At 43.7% G+C, this 20861-nt stretch overlaps 1 protein-coding gene across 3 annotated transcripts in view; it reads left to right on the top strand.

The window, feature by feature from the left end:
* FAM13A (family with sequence similarity 13 member A) overlaps nucleotides 1–20861 on the top strand; it is a 196142-nt gene that overhangs the window by 137983 nt on the left and 37298 nt on the right. For all 3 annotated transcript variants that reach the window (XM_084855625.1, XM_084855624.1, XM_084855623.1), the window contains 4 exons: nucleotides 1664–1850; nucleotides 4310–4386; nucleotides 5554–5596; nucleotides 18911–19058. In XM_084855625.1, the coding sequence (XP_084711751.1) occupies nucleotides 1664–1850; nucleotides 4310–4386; nucleotides 5554–5596; nucleotides 18911–19058 (455 nt within the window). The remainder of the gene's footprint in view (nucleotides 1–1663; nucleotides 1851–4309; nucleotides 4387–5553; nucleotides 5597–18910; nucleotides 19059–20861) is intronic.

Here is a 20861-nt window from a genome sequence, read left to right as displayed (position 1 = left end):
GTGTCCACCAGGCCCTAGATGCTAAGGGGACGTGTGCATTATGTCTAGAGGCACACGCTGCTTCCTTTCTTGTGCATAAATTCCCCCCTTCCTTCCCTTTTCAGAACTAGACAGCACATCAGTGCTATATCCTGACTGCCAGTTACATTAACAATAGCCAACTCAAACCTCAAAAGGTTGCAGACTCACTTCTAACCATGGTTACAAAACGTGGTTAATTCGTGTTCATATTGGTGCTGCACCATGGTGAGCTGGTAAACCCCAAAAAGGAAAGGGAGAGGAAGGATTCACTCACAAGAGGAAGGCAGGGAGAGCAGGTTGCTTCTAATCCCCTAACCAATGAGGAAGTTACATCTGCTGCATCAGGTCACTCCAAGTTTGGCCCTATGTAGACATTGGATCAGATTGTCAACAGTCACACATTCTAAACCTGGATAGAGGAAGTAGGGGAAAACTGTGGACAAGAAAGGAAGGGATTGTGTGATCCTGCAGCTCAGTCTCTAATCCCTATTATATTTAATGTCAGCACTGGGTCAGTTCCTTCTCGCTTTTCTCTACCCCCCCTCCCCAAATAAATTTGGGGCTGAAGCACCATAATTATCCTCACTTCTTGAACCTGCATTAAGAAAGTTTGGCAGAAACATCTGCCAGAATGCCTGTGTTCCAAGTATGCTTTCCAATGTACTGAAAGCTAATACACTTTTAATTGCTAATATGCACAAAACATTTTGTCCTGTGAAGAACTAATTCAGAGGCATAACCTGAGAATTGATCCACAGTTTACCTGCCAGGGGTGGGAGGTGTTTTAAGTAATTAATAACCAAGGGGATTTGTGGCTAAGATTTTAATGAATATTGTAGCTGAATCAACCCCATGTATATATGGCATCTGATTCCATAGAATCATAGAATGGTAGGGTTGGAAGGGGCCTACAAGGCCATAATAGATTATGTTTTAAGGTAATAATCCATACAAATTAGAAACAGGCTTCTGAGGGAAAATCCAATAAAGCAAATTCTTTATTTCTGCTGTGCAAGTGACAGAAGAACTAATACAAATCTGGGGATTTGGTATACACTTGTTTGAATAAAGCTTTTTTTATGATGGGAGTTCCTTCAAATATTCAGATTTTTACATTTCATACATATTAAAGGAATTAAACTAGCTCAGCATACACTGTGGTTGTTTGCAATGGATTTAACTTCTGTTGCTAATTTTATGGTCGGCTTGTGTGCCCTTCTCATTTATGCAAGATCTACCCTCAAGGAAATTTAATCTCATCCTGCCATCTGTATTATTATTATTAATGTTACATGATGATGATGATGTATGAATATTAGGATTTTCATTTATACCTCACCCTTGTTCTGTGGAATTCAAGGCAGTCTCCCATCCAGGCACTGACCACACCCAGACCTGCTTGGGTTGTTGCACCATGTGTTGCTACACTACACTGTAGGTAGAATTTGAAGCTTCTTAGAGGTAGATACCAATAGTTAGACTTGGTACACCTATTGACTAAAATGTAAAGAAGCCCCGAATTGCAAGTTTTTTTCCCCCAGAACTGTGCAAGGGCACATTTCTGGTCAGGGCAACTCCTTGGTTTGTTTTCACGAACTTGCTGAAACAACCATCTGTAACCCTGCAACTTCTTTCTATGTAGGGAGGTCATCAATAAAGAGAATATTCCTTCTGGCTTCAACAGCATTGAAGAGTGTATGCTGACTGCTCAAGAGGTGGAAAAACTGCAGGAGAATAGCTCAGGATATATTGGAGAAAGGAGCAAACCAAAGCGACAGAAATCCAGTACCAAGCTTTCCGAACTAAATGAGAACCAGGACAGTCCTCTGGTAAGCAAACCTATGAATTCCCCTTCAGGCATCATATTGAGATTTGAGGGATGATCCACTTGGACGCTTTGCTCGTAGTGGTGTTCATTCTTTGTGGGCCCTCAATGGCTGCTGGTGCTGAATGGCTCATCTGAGCCCTAAGCTATGAACAAATGACTGCAAGATCCCCTTGGCAGGTTGGGTGGATCATTAAGAGCAACCACATGTATTGGAGCTTGCCTGCTGCAAGTAGTGAGCAGGTGAGGAGCAAGGTGGAGGAGCAGGTGTCCTGGCAGGGCAGCCAGCTGCCATGATCATCTGCTCGCCATGCCATTGAATGTCAGGACAGCTGACATAAACCACCTCTTGCTACAGTTTCAAAGCCAGAAGCACCGTGCCATGTCCACTGCATGGAGAGTGCAGTTTTGGTTGCATGTGCAGCCAACATAGCTCAGCACTGCACTGTGCAACCTGGAAATGCAACACGGTGTGATAGTGTGTTCGGCAGGCGAAGCCGATGCAGTTTGCCTCTCTTTTTTTTGGCACTTTGCTCCAGGTGTAGCAAGTTCCGTGGCTTTTCGTGTTCTGCCTAGTCAATAGATAAACTAAACTGTTATTTGTCCCCTTATTTTAAGAACTTTTTAAATGGTTGGAAACGTTGTATTGTCATTGGGCCCTGGCATGTGTTGGAGTGGTGGGTAATGGGCGAAAGAAGAGGAAAGGAGGAGCACAGGCTGGGGAAATGAAACCACCTCACCAGTGGCTTGGGCATGTGCAAAGGTGTGGCTGACCAGGCCTTGAATTGTCTTTTAAAAGGCTGATAAGACCATACTGTACACAAGTAATTTTTCCTCACATGTGACAGCCCATGCTTTACTCCTTTACTATTCCAGACAGCATAATTGTGAGTCTCTTGAGCTGGAAGTGCAATAAATATAGTATCTGACATATTTGATTTAATAATTATATTGATTGCCTCAGCATATGTTGGCAAATAGCAGGCATGGGAGAAGAGACTGGGGGTGTGACTGGAAGGCCGGATTATTAAACTCTCCACAACTTGCCACTTCTTCACTACAGCTTGCTAGAAATCCCTCTTTGACCTTCACAGCAGAAGATGACTTTCTGTAGCAATGAAATGTGAACATTGCTGAGGCAAGACCAGTTTCTTCCTTTGGCAGATTTAGGCATCGGTTGTGCCTCCTATCCTCTAGCAGTTTTCCCAACCTGGTGCTGTCCAGATGTTTTACACTACAACTCCCAGCATTCCTAACCATTGGTCATGTTGGTTGGGGGAGGTGACGTCCAAAACATCTGGAGGGCACTAGGTCAAGGAAGGCTCTCCTCTAGAGACAAGCTCTTGAGTCATACATGCAGCATAAGACATGGACTCCCACAGACGTTTCAGTACCTGGATTATTCGTTTTAATTTAGTTTGTGAGTTAATGTCCTGCAGACAGCTCCTTCCAGTTATTTTTGGTTAGATTCCAAAGTTGCCCTTGCTATTACCATTGGGGCATAGGTTTGCAAAGGGTTTTTTGCTCTGTCACTGTTCAAATCTTGAAATTCTTATTTCTTAAGCTTAATATATTACAGATTCCAATTGCCTCTCTTACACCTTTCGAAAAATGAGCAAAAGAAGGGAAGGGGTGAGTGATTCCAGGGCTGCCAACTCGGAACTTAAGAGGTGATGCAGCTTGGGAACATTTCAGACATAGCTATTGGATAGATCAAGGACTTCTGCTCTCACCTGATGCAAAGACCCGGAAACCAGGGGCTTCAGAGAAGGTTGAAGAGGAGGATGCAATATTACAGCTTTCCACAACCTGGTGCTCTCCAGATGTGTTGAAGTTCCACCCCATATCATTCCCAGCCAGCATGGCCAATGGCCATACAGGCTGTGGATGATGGGAAATGTAGTCCAACACACCTGGAGGGCACCAGGTTGGGGAAGGCTGCAATAGAAGTATAAGTGTTATGAACCAAGTTAGGGAGTTTGTGAGTGGGTCTAAGAGTCATGGAACAAGCAATGGGTTCTCCAAGAGGCTGAGGGAGAAGGTGTCGTGACCTGTGGTGGAGAGAGTGTGTGTTGAGGTGATGCCTGTGGAGAAAGGGATTTTGGGAAAGGAATGGCACTGCACGTCAGGACTGTGGCTTTGTGCTCATATAGAGCTAATTCTGTCTGATTTCACCTTTGCTTTCCCATTAACTCCTTCTCCCCATGGGTGGGGAGGTGTAGTGCAAGAAGGTCATGTGTTACACAAAATTGCTGCAAGTGCAACCCAGGATCCCTGCAATATATAGGTCTTCCCTCTGTGCCCTTCACAATCCTCGGTGTTTTGCTCCTTGTCCCCTAAAAAATGCATGCTGCAATCTTGACTGCTTGAGAGATAAATACAGATCATGTACTCATGATTTCAAGTACCAATTTTTGAAGTGATGATTCATAGCAATTGTCTTAATATTTGTTGTTTTGACAGACAATGGAAACGTTTGGTTCCTTGAGACCTGTGGACAGAACAGGACCAGATGACATGGAAGTGTTTTCTGAAGAGAGGTAACTTGCTTAGAAATCACTCTTGCCCAGCATTTCAGTTAATTGCGATACCTAAGAATCCAATTATACTTTAAAACTACATTGCTGACTTTTTAAGCCAGTTTCATTAGCTTCAAAATGTCTTGCTTCAGATTGCATTTGCTTGCACGCATCCCCCTTGAGAGCCCTAGGATTAAGGTTTTCTTGAATGTAGGGATATTTAAATTGTGTGAAGAACTTCGCAGTGTTTTCTGGAAGACTTTGAATTTGACTTTGTTAAGCATTAGTAAATTGGAGATTGATCTCTCACATGTTATGTATTTACTTATGTATTTATTTGCTTGCTTTGTTTATTTATTTGTTTAAAGTATTTTTATGCTGCTGTTTAGCCAAAAAGGCTCCCAGAGCAGCTTAGAAATATCAGCAGCCCCTATCCTCAGGCTTTCAATATAAAAGACATGACACAAAACAGAAAAGGGATTGGGAGGGAAGAGGAGAAAAACAAGCTTAGGCCCCCATTCTTAAAGTTACAGTTCTTATTAAAAATAAATAAATAACGACCAGCTGGGATGGAAACAGTTTAGGTACCTTGATGGAATGACTACACTAAGTAATAGTTGAGGGAGGGCCAAAGACAACTTCTTTTGCAGCAGGGTGATGGGATACCCTGTTTCTCTGCCTCTGCTTTGTGGCCTGATGGAATGGCTATCATAAGCGACAGCTGGGAAAACCAAAGGCAGCTGGTCTCTTAACACAACCAACAGAATAGCCCTGCTTCCCTTCTCTTCCTCTGCTCTGCACCCTAATGGAATATTTTCCATATGGGTCGCCAAAGAACAAGTCAGAACTTACGATTTAGGAACATAGTCGGGCTCTTGGTCCACCTAGCCCAGTATTGTCGACACTGACTGGCTGCCGCCCTGCAGAGTTTCATGCAGGAGTTTTTCCAGCACTACTGGAGATGCCGGGGATCAAAACAGGGATCTTTTGCATGCAAAGCAGGGGCTCTGCCACTGAGTTACAGCCCTTCCCTGCATTTAGTTATTTAAATCTTGACCATCAGGCTATTACTTTCAGACACCTTTTTAAAAATGTAACTTTATCAGTAGTTGTCATTGCATAAAACAATGAGCATGTTGTTTCTTTTATGAAATGCTTTTAATCCAAACCTTTTCTTCTCTTTTGCAGCAAAGACAATAAAGGCGATGGTGATTCATTAAGGCATTCTCAGGTTAGTATCAATTTATTTATTTTTATTTGAGCTCTCAGACAAAAAAAAAGACAAAAATAAGGCAGGCATTTCATATAATTAGAAGCTTGTGTTCCATTTTGTGGAATACCCTTCCCAGAGAAATTCGTGGCACAATTTCATTGTCTTTTAGCTGCCAAGTTAAAATGGTTTTATTCTCTTGAGCATTAGATAAATAATGTGTTTCTGCTAGGTTTTTCTTTCCTCTTGGCTGTTCCATTTTAAAGGGATTTATAAGATTTTGAGTTACTGCTTTTGATGTTTTTTAAAAAATACAGATTCGTTTTAACATTTGTAATAAGCTGCCTTGAAGACTGTCTTAAATATAACAGACAAATAGCCACTGATCTGGGCTTGAAATAAGCCCTTACGAACCAGTGTAGTTGAGAGGCTAGATGGTTGTGCTTGGGCCCTGAGAAAGCGGAGCCAGATTTTTGCTCTAAACCAGGGGTGGAGAACCCTTTTTCCATCAAGAGGCACATTCCCTCAGAGCTAATCTATTGGAGCAGCATGCCAGAGGTGGATGGGCCAGGGCCAGAGGTGGATGATACCACCCCCTTTTCATTTCATTTGTTTATTACATTTCTATATCATCTAATAGCCAAAATTCTCTGGGTGTTTTACAGAGTTTAAAATACTTAAAAATACAGTATTGTACATAATATCAAAAGAGTTTCTGTACAAATATATAAACAGACAGCAAACATATGTACAGACACACATACCTATATAATATAGATGTATCAAATGTCTATATTTATAGATGTTTCAACAATAAGAAATCTCATGGCCTGATGAAAACCTTATCACGTGCTGCCAAAAGCCTGAGAGTAGAGGAAGATCTTAACCTGGTGCTGAAAAGATAACAATATTGGTGCCAGGTGGGCCTTGCTGGGAAGTTCATTCCAAAATTGAGGGGCCACCATCTAGAAGGCCCTCTCCCTCATTTCCACATTCTGAGCCTCCCTCCTAGGAAGCACTGGAGGAGGACCTTAGATTATTAGCATACTATACAGGAAGGTTCTCTCTCGCTTTCTACCATCTTCTTTCTTTCTCCCCCTTCTCCCTCCCTAGTGGGCTGCTGGGCCCTTGAGGACAGATAAGTCCTGCCAGTGGTCTGAACTCATCACTTGCAGAGGGCTTTTGGGGTTAGGCTGAAGACTGCAGATTTAGAGCCACCCCTCTAAACATTTTGAGGAAGTTGCAGCCAGTGTGGTACAAAAGATAGTGTGTGTGACTTGAACCCAGGCAGATCTGGGTTTGCTTCACCTTTCAGCCATGGAAGCCCCTGGGGGGGCCCCCGAGCCTAAGTCACCATCTCTCAGCCTAACCTATTCCACACTGTTTTTGAGGGAGAAACAAATGTGATGAAGCCAAGTATGCTTCCCTGAGCAATTTGAAAGAAGGTCAGGAAATAAATAGGATAAATAACAACAATAATTAGTTCCCTAAATCAGTTGCCTAGCTGTAAAATCAGGATAATAGTGACTTAACCTTACACGATTGCTTTGAAGCTCAGTGAAATAAGAAAGTTAAGAGCTGATGTGTTATACATACTTGAAAGTCAGTGCTGTTGAAATCTGTAGAACCAGGCTCCATGTTTGAAGGGGGACCTAGTCAAAGGAACTCTCCTCTGTTGGTGGACCATAGTTCACTTGCCTGGCAGCAATGGCTGGGGGCCACTGTTTAAATTTCCCAGAATGCCCCAGGGTAATGCTAGAAGGTTGGGAACATGGTGGGAAATTAAATGGCAGCTAGTCCCAGCCACCTGGTGCTGCTTGGCATGCCAGGCCAGAAGAAAAATGTAAAGAGCATGGCAGCCAGGCTGGTGCCATTGTTGGGCCCTGCCAGGCTGGTGATAGGACTTGTTAGGTGCCCAAGGATGCCCGTTGCTGATGCTGATCCTGTGTGGGACTTGTTCCAAGTAAATATGCTTGTTTTGGGGATGTTTTATATGCTATAGGAAAGAATATTAATAAATAGCAATGGCTCAGGAGAAAGGCTCAGGGAAAAAGTAAGAGGTTGCTTCTCTGTGTGAAAGGATACGTTGAGTAGTGGTGATAACTTTAATACTGGCTCCAGGCTCCTCAGATCCCAATTTGCAAAAAATAACAATGTGTAGAATTTTGAACCCTTTAGACTGTTCAAAGAGCTTCACATGTATTAACTCTGTGAGTCCCAGTACTGGGGAAAAAGGCGGGATATAAATAAATATAATAATAATAATAATCCTTACAGTAACCCTCTAGGACAGGAGTGGGCACCTTCCGGGGGTCCAGGGGCCAGTTCCCACCCACCCCAACTCCCTGTCAGAGGCTCATTCCTCCCTGCCTCCTCCAAAATTGCCTCTGTGCTACTGTCAAATTTGTGACAAATTCAGCAGTGTGGGGACGATGGTAGGGGACACACATGGACCACATGTTGGCCACCACTGCTCTAGAAGTTGGCCCCCTATTGTCCCCTTGTTGCAAGGGGGGGTGACGCTGAGAGTAGCTTGCCCAAGATCACTTAGTCTGTTCTTGGCAGAGGTGTGATTTGAACCAGGGACTTTGTGGTTTACAGATGCTAAATCTCTTGGCCACTACACTAGCAAGGTTAGTGTATGGTTAGTGTATGTTATCAAAGGTAGGTATGGTTAGGCACCTGTCAAGGGCCCAAATCCCAGCAGGGGCCCACTGATAGGAGCCCACTGATAGGAGCCCCCTGGACTTGCGCCTCCTCTTCGCCATTGCAGCCTGCTTGTTCACTTGCCTCTTGCTCTGACCAAGACAATGGCGGAAGTGACAAGGATCAGTAAATGCCACTGCCTACTTTGCTCACTGGCTCTCTGCCTTTCAGGCAAGCAAATGATACTGATGATAAGAAAGAGGACGAGGAGCAATAGCAGCAAGTGACAATGGCGGTGAGAAGACAGACTCAGTGAGAAAGGGGGCCCATTGAGAGTGCATTGCCCAAGGGCCCTGAGAAACCTGGAGCCTGCACTGGTTAGCAGCCTGGCTTGTTATTGGAATTCGTAAAGCACCTAGTCAGGAGGGCCGTGTGATGCGTTATTAGCTTGCTGCAGTGTGCAAATAAATTGTGTTCCATGTTTTGTTTTTGTGAAATGACTATTTTCTTTTCTATATGTTTTTCCCTCATCCTGGTGGAAGTTTTCTTTTCCCCCTTAATACTTCCTTCTGCAAATTGAAATTTGTTCCTTCACTTCAGGGCTTAGGGATTAGGAGAGGACAGCCCGATGTTTAGAATGAGAACTCTTTGTTCCCTGTCAGTTCCGTTTTCCTTTCTTTTTGTGATTGCTCCTTTCTTACAGCCTTTACGGAAGCCGCCTTTAATATATTACTCCTTAGAAAGCAAAGGCATTTGGCTGCCTTCTGTGTGAATAGAGATAGGAATTCTTTAAGATTTCATTCTTCTCCAAGGAAAATTGCACATTTGGTCTAGTTTAGAGAGGAAGGTAAGTATGACTGGGTGTACTCGGTGCTGGAAAGAACAGTTGAACATTCTGTGTCAACATAATCCAAATTTTGAATAAATTATACAAATTTGTATAAATTATGCAAATTTGCATGAACTGTTTTACTTTGCATAGCTTATTCTGCTTCCACAAGCCCTGGGGGGAAGGGGGGAGAGACAAGGAGTCACGCCGGGTGCTGTAGCACCCGTCTCTAGCTACAACTCTTCAGGGTTTGGCAGTTTTGCCAAGTTTCCCTGCACACTTTCAAGCACAGCTTTGCAAGCTGTGGACTAGAAACATGCTCTTTAAAAAAAAAATGGATATTCTCAGTAAACTGAATCCTGTGCTTTTTTGTGCACCAGGCTGGTTTAGGCGTTCCTCGTAGGGAAGGTGCTCCAATTGCCTGATCACTTTGGTTGCCTTTTTCTCCACTTTCCCAGCTCTGTTATATTCTTTTTGAAATGGGGGAGCAGAACTACATACATAATTCCAAATGTGGGTGCACCATAGATCTATAAAAGTCACCACATCACTGGAAGTTGTATTTTCGATCTGTTTTCTAATACGAAGAGCGCGGAGGCATGAGATGGCCCCAATGGCCAGTAAAGTGGGTAGTGCATAGATCAGCACCGTTAAACAAGGTAAGGTGTGTAGAGGCTTTGAAGTCCTACATATAACCACCAGCAGCCATGCAACCCAGTCACTAAGATCTAACTCTGGAAATTTCCAAGTTCTGGCTGTCTGTTTTCTCCTTCCTCATCTGAAGGTAGAACAGGCAGAGGAAAGGCAAGGAAGCCTTCTCTTGTTTGTTAACTCTGAATAACATCATTTGTTATAAAAGGTATGTTCCTAAGCCCCCCTAAGCAATGGGCTTAGAAAGGCCATGGAATGTAAAACTACCCCGAAAGAATGTAACATTTTCTTGACCCTGTAATACCCAAATAATGAGATCTTAGGGTAAATTCTATTCCTTTCCTGTGATGAAAATACCTACTGAATTTTAAATTCCCTGTAACCCCATTTTTAAAACCATATAGTTTTCTCTCTCTCTCTCTCTCTCTCTCTCTCTCTCTGCTTTGAGAGCTCAATGTCCAGTCTGTCAATGCAGTATGTAAGTGTGGGTAGTATCCTATTTGTGCCCATGCACTTGCGGTACCCACTGCTTCCACAACAGGGCTTTTGCAGTTCTAAAAATAACCTGAAACAAAGCAAGAACGCTCCTTCCCAAAACAGGGCAAGGCAGTGGAGCTCGCAGAAGGGAGCTTCACTGACCTGTCCCGGTCCGGAAAATGAGTGTTTCTGCTCATTTCCAGGGTTATTTTTAGAAGTGCAATAGCCCCACGGTGCAAGCAGTGGGTCCTGCAAACGCAGCAAAGGTAGAGCAGCCCCGATGGATACTGGCCTAAGTGTTCTGGCAGGATTTTTGACAATTCCACACAATTCAGTTTGCTCTTAGAATATACAATACAAGGAGTGGAGAAAGCAAAGAGATTCTCTCTCGCTCTCCCCCTCACCCATAACCGTAGCACTCTGGGTGTGTAGGATAGCGGGGGGGGGGGCAGATCTGGCTGGCTGTTGTTGTCAGTAGGATACTGAACTAAATTAACCTTTGGGCTGATCTACCGTGGTGATTCTTGCATTTGTTTTTCTTCTGGGGCCCCTTCCCACTCACACCCATGCATTCTGTCTGTCCCTTACTGGAAAATTCCAAGTTGTTTGAAAATATGAATTTTGGAAGCAGAATTCGTAATGTAACAGGGCCGGCCCCGCCATTAGACAGAATGAGGCAGGTGCCTCCAACAGCTGGTTTAGGGGTTCACAAAAGGGCGGCAACTTGTTAGTTGTTTTCATTTATTATTGTTCTGTATAGGCACTTGTCGTATTTTCTGCGTCAGGGACCAAAATAACTTGACTGGCTTTGCATACTATGAAGCTTGACGCGGGGGGCAGGGGGGCAGACTCATTTGCTGTTCCACCTGAAGCAGAAAATGTATTTGGCTGGCCCTGCTTCTTTCCTCAGAACCATTAGAACTTCTTGCTGAACAGAGATCCAAGTGTGTTTCCGAAGGAATTACCCTTACTCAATATTTGGCTGTGATCTTCTCTTCTTCCTGAAGCAATTTGTTTATATTCATTTAAAGCCCACTTTTCAGGTGAACATTCTCAAGGCAGCTTTCAAAACTAAAAAAAAAAAAAAAGTCACGAAAAGTGAACAACCAAATCGCAAACATAACATTAAGGGAAAAAAATAAGCAGAATAATCTGATAAAAAGAGTGCCTTGGATCCTAAGATCAGTTAACTTAAGGAAGTTCATGGTAGAGAAGTTTCTCCTCCCCTCCAGCCCCCTATGCGCTCCCCGCTAGCCTTTCCAGTGGGTTTGTGGCCCTCCTGAACAATGTGGGATGGAACACAAGGGCTTCAGCGGGGAGAGGATGGGAAACCATCTGATCAGCACACCTAGGAGACACACCATTCCTTCCCTTTGCTCCAGTGGAGGCTGGTGGCTTCAATACCAGTGGGGCAGTGAATGCAGTCTGGGTTTCAGTCAAAACTCTAATGGAGCTATCCAAGGTGCTTGGATAGCTTCTTTAGAGTTCTGACTGGTTCTGGCTGAAACCCGGAGCGGATTCACCACCCCACTGACATCGGAGCCACCAGCCTCCACTGCTTTGTTGACCTTTCATCCTCCCCTGCACTTATCTACCTTGGTGGGTTCATCAATCTGCCCAGTAGTTCTACGGGTAGAAAGACCCAGCAGTCAGTGGTCGGGTACTAGTCGCCTACTTTGGAGCTCAAGACATTTGTGTTCCACCGGCACCATTTTGTGCCTGGGAACTTTGGTCAACTGAGGGCCCACTCCCTCAGAGTGTGGGGCGAGCAAGTCACAAACTGGCTGCACCTCCTCCCACCCTAATCTAAGCTCCCAACTCCTTCCCTGTAGTTTGTTATATCCTGCCTTTCTTCCTTGATGGATCTCAAGGGTTCCTAGGCAGTCTCCCCTCTAGGTACTGACCAGACTCAGGCCTGCTTAGCTTCAGCACGGAGGCTGCTTCATGTAATTTAAGGCCATGCCCTGGGGCCCCGTGCGCACTAGCCTTGGTGGCTTGGATAGTCCTAGCAGCCTGAAGCTAGCCTGTTCGGTTGTGCTCTCCCCCTATTTCAACCTCCCCAGCCTGGTGCCCTCTAGATGAATTGAACTGCAACTCCCATAATTCCCAGCCATGCTGCAGTCCAACACATTTGGAGGGCACCAGGCCGGGAGTGCTGCCATATTTTCTGGCAAGGCTAGATCATCATTTACCATCTGTCGAAAGACCCCTGGCTTTCCTGGCAACCCTCCCCGCCCTGTTCCCGCATAGCTATTCACACATGGGCAAAGGGTGATGCCACAAATAAATATATGACGGTGCTTGGATATCAGAGGCATCAGAAACAAAAAGTAAAAATACATTTGTGAAAACAGTGATGAAGCCGTCCATGTATGTTCAGAATGTGTGGCTGCAAATTTAATGCATCTCCCTTGGGTCAGAGCTGCTTCAGAAAGACCTTATGGATTATTCATTGCATTACGAGCTGAATGAATGAGCAAGCAGCCCACCGTGTGTAATTTACACTCACAGAGATCCGCTTTTATTCCAAAACAGTGGAGTCTCCTAAACAGTAACAGCGAAATACAGCAATGTTGGCTGAGTTATAAAAATGTTCTAATGTGGCGTCTGTGTGTGTTGAGCACCTGCTCTAGGCTGAAATTTTAAGGTTGGTGCAGAACTAGGCTTAATTCTGCAACATTGTAAACAAAACTGATGGCGGATTATGGCTTGTTGATTGCTGCTTTGTGAATATTTTGGTTCTGTTTACTTCTGGTTACTGAAGAAAATGTTCTAGATGTACACGCTCTGTTCCTCTCTACCCCGATTCCTTTTGCGGGGAGGAGGAAAAGAACAACTCTTGACCTGATTTTATTGCATTGCTTCGAAAGATCATTGGCGCTCTTAAATTACAGCGGTGACAACACAAGTGCAGATTAAGACGCTGGTACAGCTTGTTTTATGGGGAAAGGGGATAAGATTGTTCTTTTCTACCCTCTGATGAATCACGTCCCTAAAGTGTTACTTTAACCTTCAGCTTCTTCCATGGTTAAAGGTATGGGAACAAAGAGAACAGAACATGGTGTTGCAGTGGTGGATTGCAAAGAAATGCCTTGAATTGACACTTTTACATTTAACTGCTTTGGTTGAAATATTTGAGAGTCAAGGGTTTAAGCGCTTGCTTAAAAAAAAAAAAAAACTTCACAATGTTTCTCTTTTTAAAAAAATTGCTGTATACGTTAAACTGAGGGGAAAAGGAAATAAGGAGTTGTGCAATTGATTGGGGTCATAACAGTTGAAAGACCAGGTCTTTCAACATCAAAGATACACATTTCTTCTGTCAAGCAAAATATTTCCTTCATCGTGCCTTCATATTATTTGAGACTTCCTAAATTTTCTGTACTAGTAAAATGCTCACCCTTTATTTAGTTCTTTAAGTAATTAATTAATTTAAATTGTTTGTTTTGCATGCTTTTCGATGTGGAAGTAGCCCTCAGGCAGATTACATAAAATACTACAACAATTCCATTGGAGCTACTTGTAGCTCCTCTGACCCACAGCATTCCTCTGCGGCAGCATATCCCCCCTCCCAACTCAGTCCTCATGAAGTCATTGTTGCTGTACCCATGGACTTCTATCCTATTGCACTCCTCTGACTGCTGGCATTGGGGGGGGGGGGTGTCCATCCTTATTTATTTGATTTGTACCCCACCTTTCTACCAAAAACTGGCACTGAAGGTGGCTTACGCAGATAATTAAAATGGACTAAAGCAATAACATACATTGAAATACAATACAAACATCACAATTTCAGAATAAAATTTAAATAAAACCCAGCACCTAACCCAACAGACACACTTACAGGCTAAAGGCCTTCTTAAATAAAGCAGTTTTTGCCTACCAGTGGAAGGACAAGAGAGAGGGAGCAAACCTAGCCTCCCTTGGGAGGGAGTTCCACAGCCTGGGAGCAGCCACTGAAAAGGCCTCTCTTGGATCGCCATCAAATGTGCCTCTGAACGCAGCGGTCTTGAAAGAAGGGTCTCTCCAGAAGATGCTGGATCTTCTGTTGCCTGACAGCGCATTCATTATTCTCTTCTCCCCAAGACAAGGACAGATGGGGTTGTTTGTTTGGTGGGGTGGCGGGCTTGTATATGGCAAGGATCACTGGAGGATAGGGGTTTAATGAGCTTCTGCTATTGGGCAGAATAGAAATGTAATAAATAAATAAAATTAATAAAATTAAAATAATGCAGTATGGGGTTCCTTAACTGATGGACTGGGCCACCAGTGGTGTTCACCCTCACTGCAACAGCATCCCCAAGCACAATGTTTTCTTTTGCCACATAGGAGCGAACAGCAACCATTTTCACTTCCATGGGAGAAAATAAAGGGGGCTGTTCAGGATCCAGTTGGGGTGTGGGCTAAACCGTCTTACTGCCTCTCCCCCCGCCCCGGAATTCCGACCATTGAAAAACAAACCTTCTATCTGCATGTCCCCATCCTAGCCTCTTGGTCACACTGGAGTGCAACAGACTATTAAGAACTAGCTTTGATTATAGATACATTGATAAATAAATATGAGTAAAATCGTTAAACATTTATTACGTTTAACAGTTGTTGATCATATTATTTTGCATTTTGCTATGCTAAATGCAAATAGTAAAAGTCCAAATTATTGGGGTGGGTTTAAAATGCAATATAGCAACCTCCTTAGAGCCATGCCTAAGTAAATGAGAGGCCAGTGGCTTAGGTGAGTCATTAAGGCTGCTATTCTGCTTAACAGGAAATAAGCCTAATTGAACATAATGGGATGCACTATAGGTGAGTGAGTGGGTGGTTTCATCTCTCCCATAACTGAGGATACCGGTAAGTCAAGAAAGAAGGTGGAAGAAGCAGAGGGAAAACACAGGAGCAGTGGAGGCTGATGGCTCTGATGTCAGTGGGGTGGTGCAAAGCACCTTGGATAGCTCCTTTAGAATTCTGACTGAAACCCAGAGCAGATTCATCGCCCCACTGACATTGGAGCCACCAGCCTCCACTACACAGGGGGGTTACAAATGGAAGATGTCTGGACACACACACACACACACACACACACACACCCAAAATTCCATGAATGAGGCAGGGTGATTGTACAGTGAAATTCTCATCTGGGAGTACCTTCAGTTGTGTGGGGGAGCTTTAATGAGTGTTTGCTTGTCTTCCTGACGTCCCTCCCCAACTTTTTTGTGCATTTCTTTTACTTCTGAAGCTTCTTTATAGACTACTATAGCTGCTGTCAGGCCTTCCTGTCCTGGCTATCTTACAAAAGATTATGCTTAGGATAGCAAATCCATATGCAGTTATGGGGAGCAATTGTGTGGCATGTTGATTTTGACACTTCACCTGTGTCGCTTTTAAAACTGGGAATGAATTCAACCAAGAAAATATTCCTGTTTTGAACATAGTGTTCTCTCTCTTTCTCTCTCTCTCTCTCCCCCCCCCCCCTTTGTGGCTGCATTGGCAGACGGAAGCATGCAGTACATTATTACTCTTTAGATTTTTGGAGCTTCTGCGGTTTCTTGTTTACACTCTGTATGGCATTTTCCTGCTTCCCAGATTGCTCCGGCAATCCGCTTGACTTGTGTGGCTTTACGGGTCTGAAGTGAAACCTAGATTCTGCTGCAGCATCACTGGGTCCCTTTCATTTCTCACTGAGGCTGCAATCCTAAACATACTTAACTAGGAAGTAATCCTTACTAAACACAGTGGTGCTCTGAGCAAACACGTATAGGATTGCACTGCTAAGATTCATTGGTTGGGGGGGGGGTTGTACGTGTTGATGACTACCTGGAAACAATGCTAATTATTTATAATCACAACCAAGACTTCCACCCATTTAACTCAGGCTCTGGAGGAGCATTACACTTTTTCCTTCATGATTGACCAGTTGTCAGTAGAAGAGCATTTGCCTAGAGCATGATCTTCCTTTTTTAAAAGAGCAACTCAGAAATGAGCTGCAATAATTCAAAAACAAGAATCTTCCCTATCGAAGTAAGATTGCATCCTCAAACTACAAGCCTATGCAGACTTAACTTGGAAGCAAGCCAGGGGGACTTGCTTCTGAGTAAACATGCCTAAGTTTGGGCTGCAAGACTGTCATTCTAAGCCCAGTTACTTGGAAGTGGGTTCAATTGGAGTAAGCGAAACTGACTTAAAAGCAAATATGCTTAAAATGAGTATCAGACACTGCTGAAAGTACACATGGATCAGTTTAAGCATATGCATTGTTATCTCCCACGTGCCAAATTGGAAGTAACTTTAAAAAAAAGTCATTATTCATGTCATTGGTGATTAATTTTCCAAACTTTATTAAATTTGGTGTGTGTATATATATTTATATATACACACACACACACACACACACACACAATCTTTTCCTATATATCAACTTTAGTTAAAGAACAGATGTGATTCAACAGCCCCAACTGAGATAACTGTTAATCTAAAAAATATAGCAACAGTTCCCATGCTTTATCGAAAGAGGTTGCTGGGGTGAATCCCTCCATGGTTTTGTTTACTTAAGCAACTTGATTTATTTCCTAACTATGCGGCCCAAAACAGACATTACTTTCAATATGTGTCTGGCTGCTATGTTTTCTTTTCATTTCTGCTGCAGATTAGGAATAGGGGGCCTGATCCAGATCTTAAAAACTCCCCATGCTAGGGTCAGATTGGGGATCCTGCACCTACTCAGATTCAGATTGGAGATCCTGCGCCTACTCAGATTCAGATTGGAGATCCTGCGCCTACTCAGATTCAGGGGATTCAGATTGGGGATCCTGCACTTTCTCAGAATCAGATTGGGGATCCTGTGCCTACTCTAGAGTAAAAATGAAAAAGAAGTAGCTGCAGAGCACATGCTTTTCCTGAAGAAAGTCCCAGGTTTTATCCTTGGTATTTCCAGGTATCAGGGCTTGGAAAGACCCCTGCCTGAGCCATTAGAAACCTTGCTCAAGTCAGAGTAGCAGACAGTATGGGTTGGATTAAGCAGTGCTGTCTTGCCCGTCGTGAAGCGGGCAAGACTGCTTCATCTGATCAACTATCCATGTTTCTACTGAGGATGATTTTGTGCCCTTCCAATTTGTGGCAAGATTAATTCAACCATCGATTAATGCATTTCCCAGACGATTATAAAGATTTCTTGGAATTGTTCCTTTGCCCTCTCCATGCAAGGCTACTGACAGAGAGTGATGTATTTCAGTGCCTACCATCCTTTTTTTTACAGCATTAAACAACCCTATTCCAATATGGTTTAATTTTAACTATAGGTTTCGAAAATGCATCCGATGGCAGTTACATTTTCAGCACACCTAGTTGCATCAATAGTATATAGAGGTCCCATATTTACAAATGCATTCTCTTTTGTCTAAAGAAATACCCACAGCTAAAAGTTTTCTCCCATTTAACATTTGATGGCTGTTATTTTTGTAACAATAGCACTTGTTAATCTGTCTTATCTCCTCCATCAGCACTTTATATCCATTCCTAATAGTAAGGAGAGGGGAGCAGAGGTCTTTCTCTCTTCTCTCCCACTCTCCCCAGTCGCCTTCTCCCTAGATTAGAAGTGAAGATCTTTGTTCATGTAGAGAACTGATGTGTTTAGATGTACTTTGGCAGTCTCTGTGGACTGAGTGTCTCTGCCTCATTCGTTTTGGAGAGAAAGAGAGAGCACTGTTATGGACTCAGAAGGTAAAGTCGGATAGGTTAAGCACGCGAAACAAATGACAGAGGGAACGAAGAGCAGTACATTCTGTGTGCACGATTGCACGACAGATCTCAGATGTCTTCTGAGCGAGCAACCCTCTGCTATAAATTATAGATCACCTACTCGGTAGCTCTCCCCTTAGGAATGGTATTGGGGAGTGAGGGAAATGAATGAGGACTGGGTGGAATGGGAAGCGTTCCTGGTCTCTGGCTTATTTCCCAGGGCCCTTCATCTTCCAGTTGTCAAATGCCAAAGCCCCACTATGATTTGGGTTTGCGCAACAGCGGCTTGTAATATCCCAGAGCTCCTCCATAAATAGTCCTGCTCTCCCCCCACACCCAGCTAGAAAACAACCACAGGAAATTGAGGGACGTGCAGCCAGGCCAGCTTAGCTGGCACTAATTGATCTACGCCGGCACTGCTTGCTGGAGAGCATTTACACACCGTCCCTCACTTGCTCCCTTTGTCAGGCGGCTTGGCATCCTCTAGGGAGAGGGACGACAGTGGTGCTGTCTACTTCCAAGCGACACTTGGTTGCTACAGGAGCCTTAGCAACGCGACACTACTTCGGGTGGTGTTTTATGTTTTCTTGGTTGTCTCAAAAGTCGCATGTTTAAGGGGAAGTCGTGTTCCTCGCTCTGCTTCCCTCCCTTTTCATCCCATTCAGCAACTGGACACTGTATCAGCCGCTTGCAGTTTTGGAGAGAATCGACCCCTGGACTGCTCACTTGACATTTTAGCCAAGGAGAAAGTTCTTGTGTGTGTGTGGAGAAGAGGATTTTTTTTTTTACTAGTAAGAGCAACCAATTAGAATTCAAGCGGGGGGAGGACTGAGCAAAGAGCTTGGATATGAAGAGATGGGTGTTTTGTGGTTATCTGTCTAAAAGAAGAAGTATACTTTATTTTTGCAAGTATTGACGCCTGTACTTCCCCCCCACCCCACCTACACTGAACATTGCAAAACATTGTTGTGTATCTGTTTCTTGTTTTGGCGGGATTGTTGCAGAATTCAGGCATGAAGATCCAGGAGCCTCCAAACATTCCCGAAGCCAAATTACAGAAGAACCAAGAGGCTGATGGCCAGGAGGAAACCTTTGTATCCGAAGTACCTCGGCTGGACCTGACAGCACTGTGCAGCGACAACAACTGGGAAGGTAGGTAGGTGGGCTTCTTATTGGCATCCATGAGAGAATTCTTACTGTATGTGGGTGCATGTCATGCCTTGTGTGTGTGTCCCCTGCCCACCCCTGCCATGCTATTTGGGAATCTTCAGCAGATTCAGGAATCAAGTATGCCACATATCCTATTGCAGCCTTCCCCAGTGTGGTCTCTGCACATGTTTTGGACTACTGCTCCCATCCTTCCTGGCCATTGGCCATGCTGACAGGCACTGATGGGAGTTGAACTCCGAAACATCTGGAGAACACCAGGTTGGGGAGAGCTGATCTACAGCAACACCAAACCTATTTCAATGCAAAAAACAAAAACAAAAACTTCTACTGGAAAAAGACATTTTGGGACATCCTTTTTCAGGATTATAAGTTTGGGGAAAGAAAAATTGAATGTGTTAGCATTTTCGTTTGGTTTTTGTTTTGTTTTTTTACTGTTTACTTGGCTGATCTTCGAGGTGCTAAGAAGTTACTGCTCTGACACCCCTGCAAAGTGACCCAGCTAGAACCCAGAGCAGCAATATTCTGTGTCCAGCTATAGGAGGTTTCCCTCTGTCTTCTCAAGCTCAGATAATATCAGTACAAAATAAAACTTGCTTAGTTTCCTACTTTTGTAATCTCATGGAACTGCCTGGATTTCCTTTGGGGATGGGGGTTCCTATGTCAAATTCTGTTTTTCTGTTGTTTTTTGTTTTTCTTTAAAGACCTTAAATTGATTGTGTTTCAGATGATCTGATTGCTCTTTCTCAACTTGGCAGGGCAGAAATGTTTTGCATTAGCCCTTTTAATGGTTTTCATCTGTCTGGGCTCACACATGCATGCCTCCTTTGGATAGCACTGGGAGAGGGGAGGAGGTTGCAGGGAGAGGAGAATCACTTTCACTTGTTTACATTCATGAAAGCTGCAGTACTGAACAGCACATTTTTATCTTTGCAAGAAAAGGAAGTTTGTGTTGGTATTTTGTCTTTTGAGTAAAATGGTCATTTTTGCTTGTCCGCTCCCAGAGTTTTGTAAAGTTGAAATGACAAAGAAAACTGAAGTCGTGGTACTGAAAAGCAGGTGTCTGGTCCTGTTCTGGAAATGCAGAAGGTGTATAATACCTTCCAGAATTTGTTTCTTCAGAGACATTGGAATCTCCTTTCCTCCTGTGTCTAGTTAAGGGCAGTTAGTTATTGAGTCTTCATATTTGGAAATTGAGGGCTAAGGGGTTGATTCAGTCTTGCCTCTACAATAGTGAAACAAAATGGGCAATACATCTGCCTTTCTAGACACAGGAGGTGATGCCACTTTATATACACATGCTATTTATGTATCAGCTCAGAATTTCCAAAGCACGGTCAGATGCAGCAGCTAATATTCAAACATGCAGTGCCAGCAGCTGTGGGTGTTCTTGACGGAAGACACCAGCTGACATACATTTCTTTTTGCAGGCTGATAATTCACTAGATGCTCTTCCCTGGCATCCAGAGCTCACCTCGGTGCAGTGCTCAAAGGAGCCCCTTGGGCAGCCGTTCTTTTGTTGCATTTCCTTAATATTCTAATTACCCATGCCCTGGAAAGGGACAGTTGTGTTTGTATCTTTTCAAAAGTGGCCCAGATAAGAGTTCCACACTCGCCCCATGTCAATGGGTTCCACATTCAACTGTCAGCATTTGAACAAAAGCATTTTCTTCTCCCTTTTGAAGACTGGATATAAAACAGTGATAGGATTGGAAGAGTTTGGGGAGGGGGGAGGCTAGAGGGCAAATGAGCCTTACCTTATCTCAGTCTCCCCCAGCCTGGCACCCT

This window comes from Heloderma suspectum, chromosome 5 (assembly GCF_057233095.1).
Source record: "Heloderma suspectum isolate Gila_16-S chromosome 5, 16-S_ref, whole genome shotgun sequence".
Lineage (NCBI taxonomy): Eukaryota > Metazoa > Chordata > Lepidosauria > Squamata > Helodermatidae > Heloderma > Heloderma suspectum.
Note: the sequence above shows the minus strand (reverse complement) of the source record. Positions and strands in the feature narration are given on the sequence as shown.